The sequence below is a fragment of the Apodemus sylvaticus genome, chromosome 5 (genome assembly GCF_947179515.1).
Source record: "Apodemus sylvaticus chromosome 5, mApoSyl1.1, whole genome shotgun sequence".
Taxonomy (NCBI): Eukaryota; Metazoa; Chordata; class Mammalia; order Rodentia; family Muridae; genus Apodemus; species Apodemus sylvaticus.
In genome coordinates, this window is record NC_067476.1 from 28,761,654 (window position 1) to 28,780,302 (window position 18,649).

The 18,649-nt window shown below is 35.3% G+C and overlaps 2 protein-coding genes across 5 annotated transcripts in view; one reads left to right on the forward strand and one right to left on the reverse strand.

The window, feature by feature from the left end:
* Positions 1-5,740, forward strand: part of Acvr2a (activin A receptor type 2A) — an 82,375-nt gene extending 76,635 nt beyond the window's left edge. Inside the window, exons 10-11 of the mRNA XM_052182450.1 lie at positions 1,070-1,200; positions 2,149-5,740. Coding sequence (XP_052038410.1) covers positions 1,070-1,200; positions 2,149-2,343 — 326 coding nt within the window. The 3' untranslated portion in view covers positions 2,344-5,740. The remainder of the gene's footprint in view (positions 1-1,069; positions 1,201-2,148) is intronic.
* Positions 5,741-7,818: 2,078 nt separating this feature from the next.
* The window catches only part of Orc4 (origin recognition complex subunit 4), a 33,906-nt gene continuing 23,075 nt past the window's right edge, over positions 7,819-18,649 (reverse strand). For all 4 annotated transcript variants that reach the window (XM_052182452.1, XM_052182451.1, XM_052182453.1 and 1 more), the window contains 6 exons: positions 17,643-17,816; positions 15,091-15,177; positions 12,263-12,371; positions 11,506-11,601; positions 11,353-11,420; positions 7,819-8,203 (listed from right to left, as the gene is read on the reverse strand). In XM_052182452.1, coding sequence (XP_052038412.1) covers positions 8,015-8,203; positions 11,353-11,420; positions 11,506-11,601; positions 12,263-12,371; positions 15,091-15,177; positions 17,643-17,816 — 723 coding nt within the window. In that variant the 3' untranslated portion in view covers positions 7,819-8,014. The remainder of the gene's footprint in view (positions 8,204-11,352; positions 11,421-11,505; positions 11,602-12,262; positions 12,372-15,090; positions 15,178-17,642; positions 17,817-18,649) is intronic.

The window sequence follows — 18,649 nt, forward strand, 5'->3', positions numbered from 1 at the left end:
AATGGTGTCACATGAAATGGCTCAGTGGACAATTCTCATGACCTAATTTTGGTCCTGGATCTCATATAGTGGAAGGCGAGAGCTTTCCCTTCCTTGCACGTTGTCCTCCGATCTCTATAAGAATTTTGTGGTGTGCACATACAGGTACACACAGAGAAAGTGTAGCAATAAGAGACAGTTCCTAAATCCCTGGTACAGGGTTGAGTGAGTGCCTCTTTCAGTTCATGATTCTGTTTGAAGTGTTCAATGCATCTTTATACTTTGCACAGAGCTCATCCATGCACATGTTTAAGTCACAGGGAGAAATGCAGACTTCCGATAAGATTTAGAATTAGATTTCAACTCTACTTCTTAATAGTCACATACCTCTGTGCAAATCTCATAACTTTCTGAGCTATCATATTTACAAAATAGAGCAAATTCTAACTTCATTGGGAGATAAAATACTGCACATCATGTCTGATATCTAAGAAAAAAAGTTATGTCCATGAAAAATTTTGTCATGAGTTAAATTTTGACTTGATGGAAATTCTGGTTGAATCACCTTTGTTTCTTATGCTTGTGGGAGGACAGAACATTGGAAAGTGCGTCACTTACTCAAGTGGTCATGTAGGGTGTTTGAGCATGTTGTAGATACATCTAACAGGTGGAACACTTAAGTTTACAGAGGTGCTAACATGCTCAGAATGTTAATATCCCGATAAGAGTTGATTTCTAAATACCAACAGCTCTTTGTCATATATAGGCATGGGCATTCAGCATATGTATTCTTATATAGCTTGGTAAGGCTGAATATGAAGATCAAGAGTTCAAAGCCAGCCAAACTATTTAGTCTGACCTTGTCTTCAACAAGCAGCCATTAAAAACTCATAAAAACAGACCTTTGGTTTCTCATAAATTAGATTCTGGTCCCACTGTGATACAAGTACAGCTAGGAGTCCATTTCTCTCCTTCCATTATTTATTACAGAATGGGAAACATGGGATACAGAACGTATTTTAGAGAGCTTGTACTAGTCGGGAAGCATTTCAATGGATTTTCTTTTTTTTTTTTTTTTTTTACATTTCAGGACCCGTAGATGAGTACATGTTGCCATTTGAGGAGGAAATCGGCCAGCACCCATCTCTTGAAGATATGCAGGAAGTTGTTGTGCATAAAAAAAAGAGGCCTGTTTTAAGAGATTATTGGCAGAAACATGCAGTAAGTTTATACACTTATTTTCCATTTGAGATTTCAAGAAAACACTTTTAGGAGAATGACCTATCAATTCTCTGAACTCTTTTGGGAAGGTTTCACACAGGAGTTTTGTACATAAGCTTAGAGGCTTTGTCTGAAGTCGCAGAGCCTTATGAAGAAGGCTCTGGTTACTTCCGTAGTCTAAGTTCAAGTGTCTCCTGCTTTGGAAGCCCCATGAGGAAACATGCCTGGCTCTGAGCCCGCTGGAGGCTGGGTAGTCTCTACTCCACTGATCTGCTCTGAAATGTCACGTCAACACTTCCTGGGCTGAGTTTTCTTTACGCCATGTAATCTAAAGTCATCTAACCGTAAAGACTCCACTTTACAGTTAGAGTGGGCAAAATAGCATAGAATTGTGCTGGCCAATTTGTTAAATATCAGTAGAAACCCAAGTAGAAATAAGTAACTACACCCTGAGACCAGAGATTTAAGAGAGGCCTCCTAATCTTACCTGAAAGGGAGAAAAGCTATTATCAACTTAAAAGGAATTTAAAGAAACAAACAAACAAATCTTATAACCCACATTAGACTTAGTTGTGAGTCTACTTTAAAGCTCAAGCATTGAAATGATCAGATTTATAAACATGGATTTTTGGAACTGAAAAACATATACCTGTTGCAAATCACCCATGCTTGGAAAAGTAACTTGTTTATGGTATGTAAATGACATTCCGTAAAAGTGTTCACCCAGCCATTTACTTCACTCACATGCTTGAGGCAGAAAGATGACGATTTTGAGACAAAGACTGTCTTGCATAATCCATCTGTTAAAAAGATTCAGAGTGGGTACTGGTCAGACTTTGCTCATCGTGAAACCACTGTCCATGGAAATCGCTATTTCAGTATGACACTATTAACCTGTTTCTGTCAGGAAACAACACCTGTTAAGTTTCACTATTCTTTTCCTCTTAGGGAATGGCAATGCTCTGTGAAACGATAGAAGAATGTTGGGATCATGATGCAGAAGCCAGGCTATCAGCTGGATGTGTAGGTGAAAGAATCACTCAGATGCAAAGACTAACAAATATTATTACTACAGAGGACATTGTAACAGTGGTCACAATGGTGACAAATGTTGACTTTCCTCCCAAAGAATCTAGTCTATGATGGTTGCACCATCTGTACACACTGAGAATTGGGACTCTGAACTGGAGCTGCTAAGCTAAGAGAAGTGCTTAGTTTATTTTCTGTGTGAAATGAGTAGGATGCCTCCGGGACATGCACGCAAGCAGCCCCTGTGGAAAGCGTGGATCTGGGAGACTTTCTGCATCGTCGGCAGCACAGATGTGAAGGGGAGTCGAAGGGAAAAGCTGCAAACTGTAACGAGCTTCTGAAAATGTACTCCAAGAGGGTGGCCTCTCCAAATCATGGGCCTTTTGGACCTGGCTAATCAAGTATTTGGAAACTGACATCAGATTTCTTCATGTCTGTCAGAAGACACTAATTCCTTAAATGAACTACTGCTATTTTTTTTAAATCAAAAACTTTTCATTTCAGATTTTAAAAAGGGTAACTTTTTATTGCATTTGCTGTTGTTTCTATAAATGACTATTGTAATGCCAACATGACACAGCTTGTGAATGTGTAGTGTGCTGCTGTTCTGTGTACATAGTCATCAAAGTGGGGTACAGTAAAGAGGCTTCCAAGCATTACTTTAACCTCCCTCAACAAGGTATACCTCAGTTCCACGGTTGCTAAATTATAAAATTGAAAACACTAACAGAATTTGAATAAATCAGTCCATGTTTTATAACAAGGTATTACAAATTCACTGTGTTATTTAAGAAAAAATGGTAAGCTATGCTTAGTGCCAATAGTAAGTGGCTATTTGTAAAGCAGTGTTTTAGCTTTTCTTCTACTGGCTTGTAATTTAGGGAAAACAAAGTGCTGTTTTTGAAATGGAAAAAAAAATATGGTGTTTCCCCCGCCCCCCCTCCTTATATCCAGGTCCCAAAATATTGCATACTTAAGTAGTACTTTTTTCTTTATGGTGTGCTGTGTTTGGGAAATATTTGAAAACATAAAGCATGATTTAAAAATTTTTAAATGAGCTGTGACACTGGAAAGTTCTTCATTTTTCTTTTAAAATAGATTTTTTTCCTATTTATATATGTAAAATGGTGGTGTATTTCTTCTTTTCACCAAACAGTGTGTGAGATATTCTTATCACTGTTTTATGATCACCTCAGGAAGTGTCATTACTCAGAATTCTTCACTCTGCTTCTAGACTTGTAACTTTATCACTGTATTGCGTGGTGCCATCTTGTCAGAGTAATATTTGATGTCTGTGATATGGAGAGAATTATCTTAGGATAAGGATAGTGACCTTTAAGCACAGATTTCAGATATTACTGCTTTAAAAACAAATCAGGGATAACAAGTTGAACTTATAATATGCAATGATATTAAGAGGTAACCAGTGCTGGTCTAAGGAACACAGCCCGGCCTCCTCCCCAAATTACTTTTACAGCTAATTCCAGATAGTTCATGCCTTATCCTTGCGAAGAAAATGGAATTGATGGCAAGTAGGTACCAGAGTGCTTTTAAAAACAATATTACGTTAGAATATAATTGAATCTTTCCTCAAGCTTACAGGCCCAAGTAAAAAATTAATTCCCTGAATTTTTAATTACCAACAAATAGCCAGTATTATGTTATATACATTTTTGTTAAGTCACTTTAACATCCATACATTAACTTTATAAAGTTTTACGTTACTGTCAGGAGCTCACTGTGAATGTGTTATCTTCAGATGATTAAGACATCAGACACTACATTTTACATATAATGTGCACTAATCTCTGGGAAGAATAATTACAAACAATGCATAGGTCAACAGACTTTGAGCGGGAAGATGATAGCATTCTTGTCTGTATGCCACACACCATAGAGAACTGTGAGTTGTCTATGTACCCAAGGTCTCACTGTATTCCTGAGATTGCCAAGTTCAGTGCTCACTGTTTTGATTTCTACATATTTGGCCCCTCAAATTCTTGATTATCAAGGAAAATCATAAGAAAATATGCATACAAGAAAATTATTCCTCTCCATAAGCAAACTGCTACTGGTTGTAAACATCCAACCTCCTTTAAAAACTGATAAATGAGGGATACTATGACTGTTTGGCTTAGGAAAGCACTACAGATAAATTTTACCAAGATAAAATGCTTTGTCTTCATGCTAGAATTTTTTTTTAAAAGAAATCTTGGGTATTATATGTAAATTTAGCTTATCAATTTTAAAACTTGTATTCTCTTAAGAACTACATTAACAGAAAGCCTTTTTTATAAGCAGTAACATTAAGAATGTTCCAGTGACTACCTGTCCTTATACCTAGTCTTGTTAAAACTTTCTTTTGCAGGGCATTTTAGTGTTTGGTTTACAGTAAGTGCAGAGTGGGCAGATAAAAAGATTGAGTTAAGGACACTGAAAATGAAAGATCAAAGAATGAAAATCATTTTTCTTAGGGAGATGGCAAACTTGGACCCCTGTATATCTTCATGTGTATGGTGCTCATGATGTCTTGTACTTTGCCTTTCTGATACCCACCAGAACTGCTGCTTACTCTACCTTGCCCAAATCTCCCATGTGAGAAATGCTTATGATCAACTGCCATAGGACTGATGGAGTAACCAGTGTTTGAATTCATTTGAAGTCTATCTCTGCCCTGCACAGATCTTGTATGTACTTTAGATGCTAGGAGTTTTAGCATGTGATTTGTGACTCTTGTTTGGATGTTTTATTACAGGTACCTTGTGAATTCCAGAACAGAGACTGTGCCTCACAATTATTGGTCCCATGAACTTGCACTATCTTTCATGATGATATTCTAAAAATACAACCAGGAAAAACAAAAAACAACAAACACCTTTGGACTTAAAAACAGAATCACGTATCACAAAATTATGAAAACATCGCTTCTGATCCTTTTTCTTATTCTTAATAATTAAGTCACATTTAAGTAAAATCCAAATGGTTGGGAAACCCCCTCACCAGATAGATGGTAGTTTAATGGAATAGACTGATTACTGTTTTTTAAAAAAATGCTTCATCAGATATTTTCCAGTTTCTCTTTTTTACTTTTTTGAAAAATTACTTTTTAGGAAGATTTGGTATAATGTGCATAAAATTATTTACAATTTATGGACAAAGATACAAGTAGCATCTTGATTAAACATCATTTACCTCAGATATTCAACCAGCAGTACGTTTTTTATGCAGTCTCAACCCGTATCTCCCTATTTGTTACCTCTCAAAATATTGGTAAACAATTATTTTAGCTTTACTCTGTATTTCTTGTCAGTGTTTTGGGCACAGGTTGTTGTACTACTGTCATATTGTACTTGCTATTTTTTTTCCTGCAAGTATTTAACAGAAAGCTAAAAATGAAAAAAAATCCCCATAAAATCCCACCTTGAATAAGTGATTGTTAAATATTGTACAAATAAAATGTATGCTATCCCCATTCCATCCCCATGTTAAATAAAAAATGAATATGGTATTATTTGCACATGCAGTTTTTCTTTAGCAATGTATTTATGTTGTTAAAGAGGGTAATGAGAGATTTCCAATTTATAGTGAGGCTTCTTCTGTCTTGAGATTTTTCAAGGGTCATAAAACCAGGAAGGTTGTGAATTAGGGGATTTTCCTCTCACTGTTGTCTGACAGACTGTATTTCTACCCAAGTATCTATGTTGGTCCTTCCTATGACCGTAGGCTTATTAAGTCAGATTCATCAGATTCTGTGCTCTCAGGATGACTGTGAAGGTAACAAGAACCTGTACTGTCTGTCATCTCACTCAAAAGACACATCATGGGAGAAAGTTCATTATCACTGGTACAGAAACACCATTGCAATCTGAGATGTCTAACTCTTACAGGTCAGTGGCTACTATGTCCTTACATTATAAGACATTGCTGTATCGAAGTTTGAACAATGGATTTTAATTTTTCAGACGTGTCTGTGTAAAATCAGATGCCTTTTAAACAAGATCCAAGTTTTAGTGGCCACATGGAGGAAGGCTACATGGAAAGTCCTTATTCTTCCATCTCTTGGCCCAGGGAGTCTTGAACAGAGATTTTACATTTTCATTGCAGAGAATCTTCGGTTCTGTTCACAATCATTCTTCCCGCTCACTCTTGTCCTTGAGGTAACTCAGGACTGTTTGGAAATGTTATTTAGGTTCTAAAAGGATCTACCTTTCTTGCAAATACTCTTAAGTCATGGAATCATACTTCCATGCCAAACATTCTTGTGATGTTTTTTAAGAGTCTAATTTTTCTCATTTTATCTAATAATGTAGTTTGAACTTGTAAAGTGAAAGTAGTTTAAAAAATTGGACACATCTATCTGTACTTGTATGACCTTGATAGTTATTACGGCTTCATTTTTATTTATTATTATTATTTTATTTATTTATTTGTTTGTTTGTTTTTCAAGGCAGGGTTTCTCTGTATAGCCAGCCCTAGCTGTTCTGGTATTCACACCAGGCTGGCCTTGAACTCAGAAATCCTGTTGTCTGCCTGCCTCTCAAGTGCTGGGATTAAAGGCGTGTGCCACCACTGCCTGGCCTTACAGCTCCATTTTTTATCATTAAAAAAAGAAAGAAAGCTAAACATGTTTTACTGTGAAAGGAAAAGGCTGTGTATGAAGAAAGTAAGTTTTAACTATGAGGTACTACAGAAAATTTATATTGAAGATTTCTTAAAAGTAAATTATTTCTTACAGTATCCCATAAAAACAGTAAAAAAACATGTTGCTAAGTTTTAGTTTTTAACATTGACTTTAGTGTCAGTCAAACCAAGCTACATTCAAGGTCACATCAGTTATTCCCATACAGATTACATACTGTAATCATGGACCCTGATGTTGGTGTTAGTTTTCTAATCTGTAAATAATAGCATTTAAGTCTGCAGATACTTTACAAAGTGCACATAGAAAGGAGATATATTTTATGAAATCTTATAAATATGCAATCAGATTATTTGTGAACAAAGGAACTCTCACTGAGATTAAATTCCATTTTAACCTGTTAAGTTTTATGTCTATGTATTTAGGAGCTAACCAACATACCATGTTTTGAAACTAACATTCCTTTTTTTGCAGCTAACAGCTAATGCTGGAGTATTTACTGGTTGTGGAAGTAGTTGCCCAGGAATCCTTTAAGGTGCCTGTTAGATGGCAATTTTGATCGCTTCTCAACTAACGTATACCTAGAATTACATTAAAAAATTTCATACAATTGTGAGATATGCAGAGAAGAAAATGCTGAATTGTTTGGACTCTTTCCACATAAGCTTTTCAGCTCAAGTAGGCCAGTTTGCTAAACTAGAACACTAGGGGATCTGTGTAAGATCCCACATTGGAGGATCTTATAGGAACCAACTCAGGAAAACCAACCCAACCCCAATATCCACAGGTTCCTAATTTAGCTGGAATATTCTTCAGGTAATTTCTGTTCGAATTTCTTTCCTGACTGCTTAGGATTATGACCTGTAAAATAAATGCTTAGTTGGGAGTTAATCTTTCTAATGGACCACATACACTTTACGAGAGTATCAAATCATCTTATGGACCATTCGTAAAATAAGCACATTTTATTTTTTGAATTGCTACTTGTGTGGTATAATTTAAATTAATGAAACTGTGTCGTCCATGCGTGGTCAGTATTCAAAGTCACGGTACTAAGCCAAGTCTAAGTACAAATTTCCCATACACAGTATTTATGAACAAAGCAATGTAGCAGTGTATGGCATTAAGGGCAGTACTTTTAGGTCTTCACAGCCAGCTCAGGGAGGACGCTGCCCACTGTCTGACATCTGTAGGGCAGTTGGAGTATTTCTGGAGAGCATTCATAATTTGAGTATTATCCAAAAGTAGTTTCACGAGCTGGTACTCTCTCTGAGAATTTACTGACGTTCTTTCCATGGGTTTTATTAATTCCAATTGCTGTAAGTGCTCAAATGCCTGCAAGAAAAAAGACAAAGTTTAGACTTAAGGGGACACTTGTTAAATCCAGAGGATAGTTACTGCTTTTGGTAAACAGTGGCAGGTCAAAAAGATGGAAGATAAATCAGCACATTTTTAACTGCCTTTTTCCTAAGTATTCTCTGTACCATTCACATGTGAATTTATGTTAAAACCTTTTATCCATTTGCCTATTCATTATGGTTTTGGAGACAGGATTTCCTTGTGTAGTACTGGCTGTCCTGGACCTTGCTTTGTAGATTAGGCCTCCAACTCAGAGATACACTGACTTCTGCCTCCTAAATGCTGGGATTAAAGGCATGTGCCACCAGGCCTGGCTCTAAAATCTTTTTCTAATAAACTTCAACTTTGTTCATGACAGATAGAGGAATAAAAAATAAAGGAAAAGAATGGAAAAGTCACCAGTAGAGTTAAAAATCACCCTTAGGAATATGAATTTAGTTCAGCAGTATAAAGTGCTTACCTTGCACTGCTAAACATAATAGCCTCACCCCACCCTCAGACACAAATTTAATCAAATCCATAAAAACTGCACATCTGGAGAAAGTGTTTTGATACAGTTATATGTCCCCATAATGCTCAATGTAAATCAAATATTTATTTTACCTGAAATTTACTCATTAGGTTTTGTTTCTAGATAGACTGTATATCATAGGTTCATCGTGGACTTTTCTAGTGGTGGGTGAAGGGTGTACTGTACCTAAATCTTAGCTCCAGTCCTTTGTCTATTACTTTGATCTTAAAACCTTAATCTGATAAGACTTTCTAATGAGATGGTATAGCTATATACTAGTAGATCAGAATGTGCTATCTAGCTACCATCAGTAAAGCTTTCTCCTGAAGCAGACTCAAACTGAACCATGTACAGAATGAGAGACCCTCAAACACTTAATCCTAAATGGAAGTTTTTCATTAGAGCCTTCCCCTTCAAAGTTCAGAGAACTGTGTGAAAAAGGAGGCAAAACCACTGTCCAAACCAGACGGGATATCAAGGGTTGAGATGGCTAAGTAGACTCCCTTTCTCTAACGAAGAAGCTATTTCCAATTAACAATTGTTTACAAAGGATAAAATAGTTCTCTAATCTCTCTGGGAATACAAACTATACTTAAGGATAAAGACCATGACCAGTAGCAGAGAGCCAATACAAAATGAACCCAAAGGTTTTTTTTGAGGGGGTGGTGGTGGTGGTAGAGGTGGGGGTCAGTCTCACAGGGTTTTGTTTCAGCATTTTCTCCTGTTACTGTTCTCTTTGTTCTCTTCTCTGACTTAGGTAGTATGGTTTCCAAGTTTGTTTTCATGGGTTCTAAAGCTTGCCTCGATGAAAGCTTTCTCCTGATACTCTCTCGTTCTGTTGTCAGTTTGTTCATTCTGTTTAATTCCTTTCTTTTCTATTTGCCTGTGTGTGTAAGAGAGAGAGAGAGAGAGAGAGAGAGAGAGAGAGAGAGAGAGAGAGAGAGAGAGAGAAAGACAGAGAGAGAGAGAGAAAATGCGTGTGTGTGTGTGTGTGTGTGTGTGTGTGAGTGTGTGTGTGTGTTAGAAGGGTAAGGCGGTGAGAAGACTCTTGAGAGAAGGAAATCCATGACTGATACATGCAGGAAAATAACTTTCAATAAAAAATTACTTAAAAATTTAAAATGTAAAACGTTTTAATGGCTGTAATACAAGTGGTAAGAAAGACCCTAGAGTACAGTAAGCCTACTGGGCTCATCGTGTGAGCAAAGGGCCCTGTAAGCTGGCAGACTTGGTGGCGAGGGGACTAGTTTAACCCCCAGGCTTCCTCGGCACCTAACTGGAGCTCTGCATTGCTTGGTTCCTCCTACTCTACACCTCAAGCACTGCTTAGTAATTGTTGAAGTATGTCACTAAGGCAAAAAGGAAAAACTATTCTCTGATGAAATACTAAAACAGTGACACACTAAAGTAGATTCTTGAGTATTTTTACAGTTCCACTGGAATATACTGTTTATCATAAAAATTCTTACTGGCAGGAAAAAAACTCAGACATCTTTCACTTTGAAAAATGAGAAAATACTAAATTTTTCAGGTGTAACAGAACAAAATTAAAAACATATTTCCAAGTTGCAAAATATACCCTATTTAAAAATGTACAATGAGCATCTACATACTATTCCCAAAACTCACAGGCAGTGCCCTTTTCAAAACTGCAGGAACAAGAATGGAGGTTAAGGGCACAGCCTACTCCAGGAGGCCATGACTTCCGTGGCGTGAACGCAAGACTCTGTTCACTTTTATACTGTTACAGAAAATGAAATTCTAACTATGTTGTATATGATACCAAACGAGGGCCATGCTTCTATTGCTTAAAAAAAAAAAAAAGGCCTTTACTCTCATATGCTCCCCAGAACATATGTCACTCATATGTCACTGTGCCAATGACACTGGACAAACAGGAACTCGAAATGTGTGGCTCTGTATTTGCATTTTATTTAATTTTCATTAAATAAATATAAGCTTAAAATGCCTAGATTAAATTTACTTAGAAAAATTAGTATAGTTGTATAATTTTAAAATGTAAATCTATTTTTAGCTATATACTTAATGAGTTTAAAAGAATGAATTTTTAATGAACATTTATTAAATTGGGATATGCTGTAACTTTTTATAAATATGCCAAATTTTAAAGACACAAGAGAAAATAGTTCAGGAAATACTTCTATTATAAATTTGGAAATATTTTTCATCAATTGGGTTATATACTGTTACAATTTTTTAACCTTTATTTCTTATGCTTGCCAAAAAATATAAAATTATATAATGTGATTTACATTTTCTTTGTAGTGGAGGAGTGTATTTTAGGATATTATTTTAAAGTTGTAAACTGTTATCTTACCCTAAATAAAACTTAACATCTTGCAAATTCCAACTTGTGGATTGTAGAGGGTTAGTTCCTATTCAGTAGACAAGTGCTAAGAACAGACAGCAGAGGGCAATATATCCTCACAAACTGTAAAACGGGCTAGCTACAGAATTACTGAAGCATTTAATTTTTACAAAATTTTGTTGAAAAAATTTCTATAATAAAATACCTAAGGGTTCTAAAGAGTTATAAAGTCCATAAAAAAAAATTACTGGATCTTTTAAAAAATACAAGCAAATCAAACCATACCTTCATGACCACAGGCTTCTCAAAGTTATAAACAGAATGGGCCTTTCTTTGAATGAATTTCTGAAATTCTGCAGAGTAAGCAATGAGAATATTAATACTTCCAAATAAGGAACAGGCAAGAAATCTAGAAGAAAATGATGAATTTCATCTTACCATTATACACCATTTGAAAATTAAAGGGCTCCTCTTCATATATGTCATTTAAATGTTTCATTGCTATTATAAGACAGATTTCCAAGACTGACAGACCTAGAATTAAAGGGAGATAGACTCTTGAGCTAAGGGTCATTGCCACTAAACTGTTGTCTAGAAAACAAGGCTTTGAAGGGTAGAGGTCAGTATTTCTCTGAATTTGAAGGTATTCCAACAACTATTATCTACAAAAACACAAGTCATTTAACTTCCTGGACTTTAAGGACTTTATGCCGGGGGTGGGTTGATCTACAACAGAAGGATTTTATTCTAAACTTAAAGGGATATGCTGCAAGTATAAAAGATTTGATACCTCAACAAACAGCAGATATTGTGATATCATGCAATTTCAAGCATCATAGGCCTTTGGGAGGCATTTATGTAGAGAATTTCTGGAAATTAGATCTAAAATAAATCTTATATTTCAAAAGGGATAGTGAACCCAACTGACCAAGAAGCAACACACAGACTAGCACTCCGGGTAAGCAAGGAGAACATCAACAACAGTCCTACCTGGAATTCCCATGTGGTAAACACAGTTTCTTTCCGTTTAAGTAAGGGTGAAAATATATTTATACAGTAACAATTAAAAGTTGTATATAAAGCATTCTGTATACAAAGAACCATGCTCAATACTAATCATAATCTCAGAAAACATCTAAATCTGAACTTTTAAAATCAAAGGATCAAAAGAAAGATTAACAATGTAGTTTCTCACCATGTACAATATTCGCTTTAGAATCCAAGCTACACAAATGCTGTGCCTCCATCAGATCTGCTGAAGTCATAAATGGGTGTGATACGGTTACTCGATTTAAAGCAAGCATCTAAAGAAAGGTGTATTTTAAAAAGTACTTATTTACTTGAATATTCTGGAGATATTTTAGAACATTTCTTAAAGTATTTTATAATTTATTCTTGTAAGACAGAAACTAGAGAAATAACCTCAAACTTTGCTCCATGAAAATAGTGATGAGTGAGTTTAGAGGCTGCTCTCTCTACTACTTTGCATTTGAATCATATTTCTTACTCTCCAAAAGAAAAAACATTTTTAGAAAGTCCAATAAGAAAAAAAACTGGCCAAGAAGTAATGGCGCACGCCTTTAATCCCAGCACTTGGAAGGCAGAGGCAGGAGGATCTCTGAGCTTGAGGCCAGTCTGGTCTACAGAGTGAGTTCCAGGGCAGCCAGGGCTATACAGAGAAACCCTGTCTCAAAAAGACCAAAACAAAACAACAACAACAACAAACCCAAAAACAAACAAACAAAACACCACAACCCCCCCCCCCAAAACCCCAAAAACCATACTATCACACACCTTAGAAAAATATCTGTTTTGTAGTTTTACAAATATTACATAAAAGTAGGTTCAGTTTGGAAGTTACTAATTTTGAAAACAATTATAAACTTAGACAACTATCTTCTTCAATTAGTTCTCCTTAAGCAAACATCACCTTCTAGGACTAAGTTCACCCCTCAATGTATTTGGAATACAAGAATTTAGAATTTGTAGATGCAGCAGATAAATAACGTAGCAACATATAGAGATACATACATATACATACATACATATGTATTTGTGTACACACACACATATACACACACGTAGCAAACACAACTTCAGGTTAAATGTGCATTTCAGATATTCTACAGTTATTGACAAGAGGTTGGAAATCCCTGAAGTTCATTCTTCTACAAGTTAGAACTCAGACCATGTGTGGCTCTTTTGTTTTCCATTTTTTCCTATTTATTATAAGATATTTCTTACATTAAAAAAATCAAACAATAATATATAAATATATAATAACTCATACTTTTATATTTTTAAAATATACCCGTTACAGATCTATGGACACTGTTCTTGATTGTACTGCACCTTTTGCCACATAAAACAGTCAAGAATATCTTTATATTAATATATTCTTATAAACTTTAAACTGTAGGTATTACTAGATAACATAATTTTATTTTCAAGGCTTCTACAACTGATGCAATCTAGTTTTAGAACTTATCTTCAAATGAAAATCTATTATGAGAATTAATCCACATTGAGATTTCAATTCCAGTTCATCCATTTTCTATTACACTCCTTTGTAATTACCCACATGTCATCATTTCCTGCTGATAAACATACGCCATTTTCATTTTTTTGTAATGATAAACAAGGCTGCAGTAAAAGCTATCATATATGTTGTTTTATGCATCTTTAGGTATTTATGAATACATAAAGATTCTTAATCTAAAGATTCTAAAGATTCTTAATTCCTAACTTCACTATAGCCAAGTTGCTAAAAGTGATAGTATACTTCTAATGGGTAGAAGGGAATTAAACTAACGAGACAGAAAGTTTATTTGGAGAAAGACAACATTTGTTACTCCAAGCAGATATGGGGACTAAGACTCAGTAAAGATAACATGGTAGAAGCAGATGAGGCATGCCTGAAAAGCATGTGGTATAATTTTCTAAAAAATACTAATTTTAAATATTATTAATGAATGAAGTATATTGTGATTCACAACAACTAAGTATTTGATTAATACTGACATTACTTAAACACCTGTATATGACCTGCCCCTTTACCAGGTGATAAAAGCAAAACAAAATAAACAAAACTATGTAAACAAATCACCTTAAAAGCAAAATGAATGTAATATACATGTCAATCATTAAAGAAAAATTTTATGATCATATATCTATTGATGTAGCATCTGATAAAAATCTAAGATTCATAATAAACTCAACAAGTCAAGTATAAAAAAGAAGTCTCTCACTTTTCCAAGCCAACAAGGAATGACAATAGGTAAGAAAAAAAAATTAAAGAGAGAGAGAGAGCAAGCGAGAGAGAGAGAGAGAGAGAGAGAGAGAGAGAGAGAGAGAGAGAGCAAGCGAGAGAGAGAGAAAGAGAGAGAGCGCGCAAAGGGGTCAAGGAAACACATCTACTGGAAGACAATCTGAGTATGTCTACATAGAAAATTCCAAAGAAACTAATTTTACAAGTCTGGGAGTTCAGCAAAACTGAATGCAGAACATAAAACTAACATACAAAACCAATCATATTTTTATATAGTAACAATATATATGCTAATCCTAAAACTTAAAAATTATCATTTATAACTAACTGCTTCAAAGTAAAATGAGATGCTTATATGATAACACTTAAAATATGTACTGATTATGTGTTAGAGAATTAGAGTATCAATGAAAATAACCAAATAACTCAATATGTAAACTGTTTATTATCTTCAAAAATCAGCATAATTAATATAGTAAATGACATTTCTCCCCAAATGCATCTATAAGTTTAAAAATTTCACATCAAGATATAAACACTACTCTTGACAGATACTATTGTTAAGAATGTAGAAATAGCCTAGCTATTATTGAAAAGCTTGAAGGTACTTCAAAATGTTAAAAATACAGATTATATATGTATGAATATATCAAAACATAAGGTAGTCTATATATTATACATAAAAATTATACATAACATGTTTAATAATTATTTTCACGGATCAGGTAAAACTAAATGTATTTAAAAATACAAACCAATAGCATATGTAATGACTGCAAGTTTTTGTTGACACTGAAATGTTTCTGTAGAACTTCAAGTACAGCTGAATCTTTGGAGAGACACTAAAAAACAAAAACAACAACAAAAATCAATAAAAATATAGCTTGACCCCAAATTTCCAATCTAACATGGGGAAACTATGTAGTCACACTAGTGAGATGGGTGAACAGAATGTAGCACAAATCACAGCAGAGAATAAGAGTTCTAACACCTGAAAAAACGGTGGAGTTACAAGAATGTAGTAGGGAAATTATGAAGAGCTATAAGAACATAAACTCAAACAAAGGAGTCATCATAAACCTTAAACACAGCCTTTGCAAATGGATTGGACAGGAAGAAAAAAGAAAGCCCAACTGGAGCCAATTACAGCTGTGGAGAGAATTCAGATATTTATAGAAGACTTGCCTGGTGAAGCCTTCACTGACAAGGAAAAACTATAAAAACAAACAAAAAAACTGAAAAAGATGAACTCTGGGGGTGGGGAGGTGGGGTGGAGTGGGGAAGGAGCAGGCAGAATGCCTGTGCAGAGTTAGCTGCGGTCAAGAGGTTATAAAGTGGTACAGACAAAGGAGCGATGGAAAAGGACACACCGAAGCCGGGGACAGTGTGCAGGAGGCCACAGCAATCTAGAAAACACGCTGTAGCCATTAAAAATCCCGAGCAATAAAGCAGCTTAAGGGAGCGTTTATTTTGGCCAACTTTTGAAGATTTCAATCCAACATGGAGGGGAAAGCCTCACGGCGAGCTTAAGGCAGCATATGCCAGTGTGTGCACTGTGTCAAGGAGGAGGGGATAACGAATGCTAGTTCTTAGCTCACGGTTCCCTTTCCACAAGGCACGGTGACACTCACATTCAGAATAGGGCTTCCCTCTGTAGTTAAAATTTTCTGGAAATACCCTCATAGATGCATGCAGAAGCGTGCTTCCATGGCAATCGAAACTAGTCATATTGACATGAAGATTAACCATCACGCAAGCCTTGGCTGTAAAGTCACCATAGGACGAGAGAGTAAATAAGCATGGAATAATAAAATCATCAGGAAAGCAGGTATGTAAATGCTGCATTCAAATCTCTCACAAACATGACAAGTAAGACTACTGATTAGCTCAGGGGCTATATAAAGGGAATGGAGACCTGTTAGGCACTGAGAAGTAAAGCAAGTGGCCAGTGGCCTAGATGTTAAATTCCAAATAATAGTAAGAAAAAGAACAATGTGAAGTGCCAACTATAAGGAACGTGGCCCATAGAGATTTTGTATCACAGTATTAGAGAAAACTTGTTTAGTTAACAATCTCCTGAGTTCTATGAAATATTAGTATGACTTTAAAAATTAGGATTTTATACATCTTAATATAAACATAATAGTGTTGTGATGGATAATTAATATTGACTGTTGACTTGTTAATGAGAAAATTATCTAGATTAGGATAGCCTTTGGCACATTCCTGTAGATGATTATCTAGATTAAAGAGGTGGGACATTTGTGATGAATAAGAATGTGTGATCACAGAACTGTTTGAAAGGATTAGGAGGTGTGGCCTTGTTGGAGGAAGTGTGTCACTGGGCATGGGTTTTGAGGTTTCACAAGCCCCTGACAGGCTCAGGGTCTCTCTCTGTGTGCTCGTGGATCAGGATGTAGCTCAGAGATACTTCTCCAGCACCATGCATGCCTGTGTGCATGCTCCCTGCTTTCATGATAATAGAACGAGCCTTGGAAACAGTAACACAGCCTCCAATCACATAGTTTCTTTTAAGGAGCTGCTTTGGTCATATTTCTTCACATCACTTTAACACTGACTAACACAGTACACTCGACTGTGGGAAGCTACTACATGGGCGGAGATTCTGGGTGAAAGGAGGAGAGCTGAATAGGAACGCTCATCACTGTGGCGCTGTTGAACAGTTGCCGAAAGCTGCGGCCTCCGTGTGGTTTACACCTCTATATCCTCAAACTCAACTACATAATCTCAAAGTAAACACCTTAAATAGAGTTTCCAGCAATAATTATTATATGTCAGGAATTTTTAATCAGAACAAAGTCAAAAATATAAAGAAATTATATCTAAGCACTGAACCTGTTTAAAACAAAATTTAGTTTGCAAATAAGGTCTGGTTGCCTGGTATACAAAGAGAGTCACCACAGTCTGGACAGTCTCTTAATAAACTAATGCTGATAGTCAATAATCAGCTAATAAACAAAAGCTGAAGTCATTTATGAGAACAGAAAATAAATATATGTAAATAAATTATAAATATATATAAATATAAATAAATGAATGAAATATCACCGAAGTTTCTAAATTTATAAAATATAGAAAACTTAAACTATGCAAATTCACTAAAAATTTATTAAAATGTAAACCAGATATAATTTCAACCACTGGTAAGAGTTTTAAAGCATACCCAGGAGTTCTTTTGAAAAGGTATTTTAGGAGACATGATATTCTATTGCTTTTAAATAAGAAAAGTCTATAATTTGTGCATGTAAAGACACTCATCGCTTTGTGATTATTGTCTTCAACTTACATGAACATTGTCATTCCATCTCTCAGCAAAAATCTTATCTGGGAATTCTTCAGGTAGAGATAACTGTTCTTTAAATATTTTCAAATATTGTGGAAAATCAAATGAATTCATTACATGTATCTGCCGGTGAGAAAATCGTGACTTCACTCTCTTTTCTAAGAGTTCCAAAATATCCTTGAAAACAAAAATGAAATCTGTATAAGATGCATGTTAAAAAATGCTGTTTGAGAATAAGCAGACTACAGCTTGTAACATTTATAATATAGAAGTAAGCATTTTATTTGAGGGGAACTGAATCAGTGATTTCAACCTTTCTAATTCTGTGACCCTTCTAATTCTGTTGTGATGACCACCCAACATTATTTTCATTACTATTTCCCTAACTGTAATTTTGCCACTGTTATGAATTATACTACAAATATCTGATATGCAGCATGGTCACAGGTTACCCCTTTGATCCACGTGGAAGTGTTATTCAACCCCTAAATCGGTTGCAACCCACAAATTGATAGCTACTGAACTTAGTAATTTCTTCCTAGGCACCAGTATCTTCGTCATTGCTTTCGAATCCCATTATCAAGTGTTAACTTTGTCCCAATTCCAGTAAGGACAGAGAAACAGCTACTCTTTCTGAACGCAGTCTGTCAGGGACATTAAGCACACCAGTGTGGTATTCTGCACAGCCTACAAAAGATTCACATAAAAGTCTGATGTAACAAAATGCTATGAGATTTACTACCATTAACACAAATTCAGAGATCTTCATTATTTTGCTTAAGAGTCTCAAGTAACATTATGTATAACAGAACAAAATTCTATTTGCTGAACTACAGATAGTATTAAGCTGCTGTGATCAGTGGAAGGACTAAATTCTCGTCCTTTCCAATGAGAACAGGTAGTCTTAAAGGCTGAGCCATTTCTCCATCCAGTTATTATTTTTAAGGTGTAACTGCATGAAAATAAACTTTGAGAAGTTTTCTTCTTAAAATTAACTGAAAAACATAAAC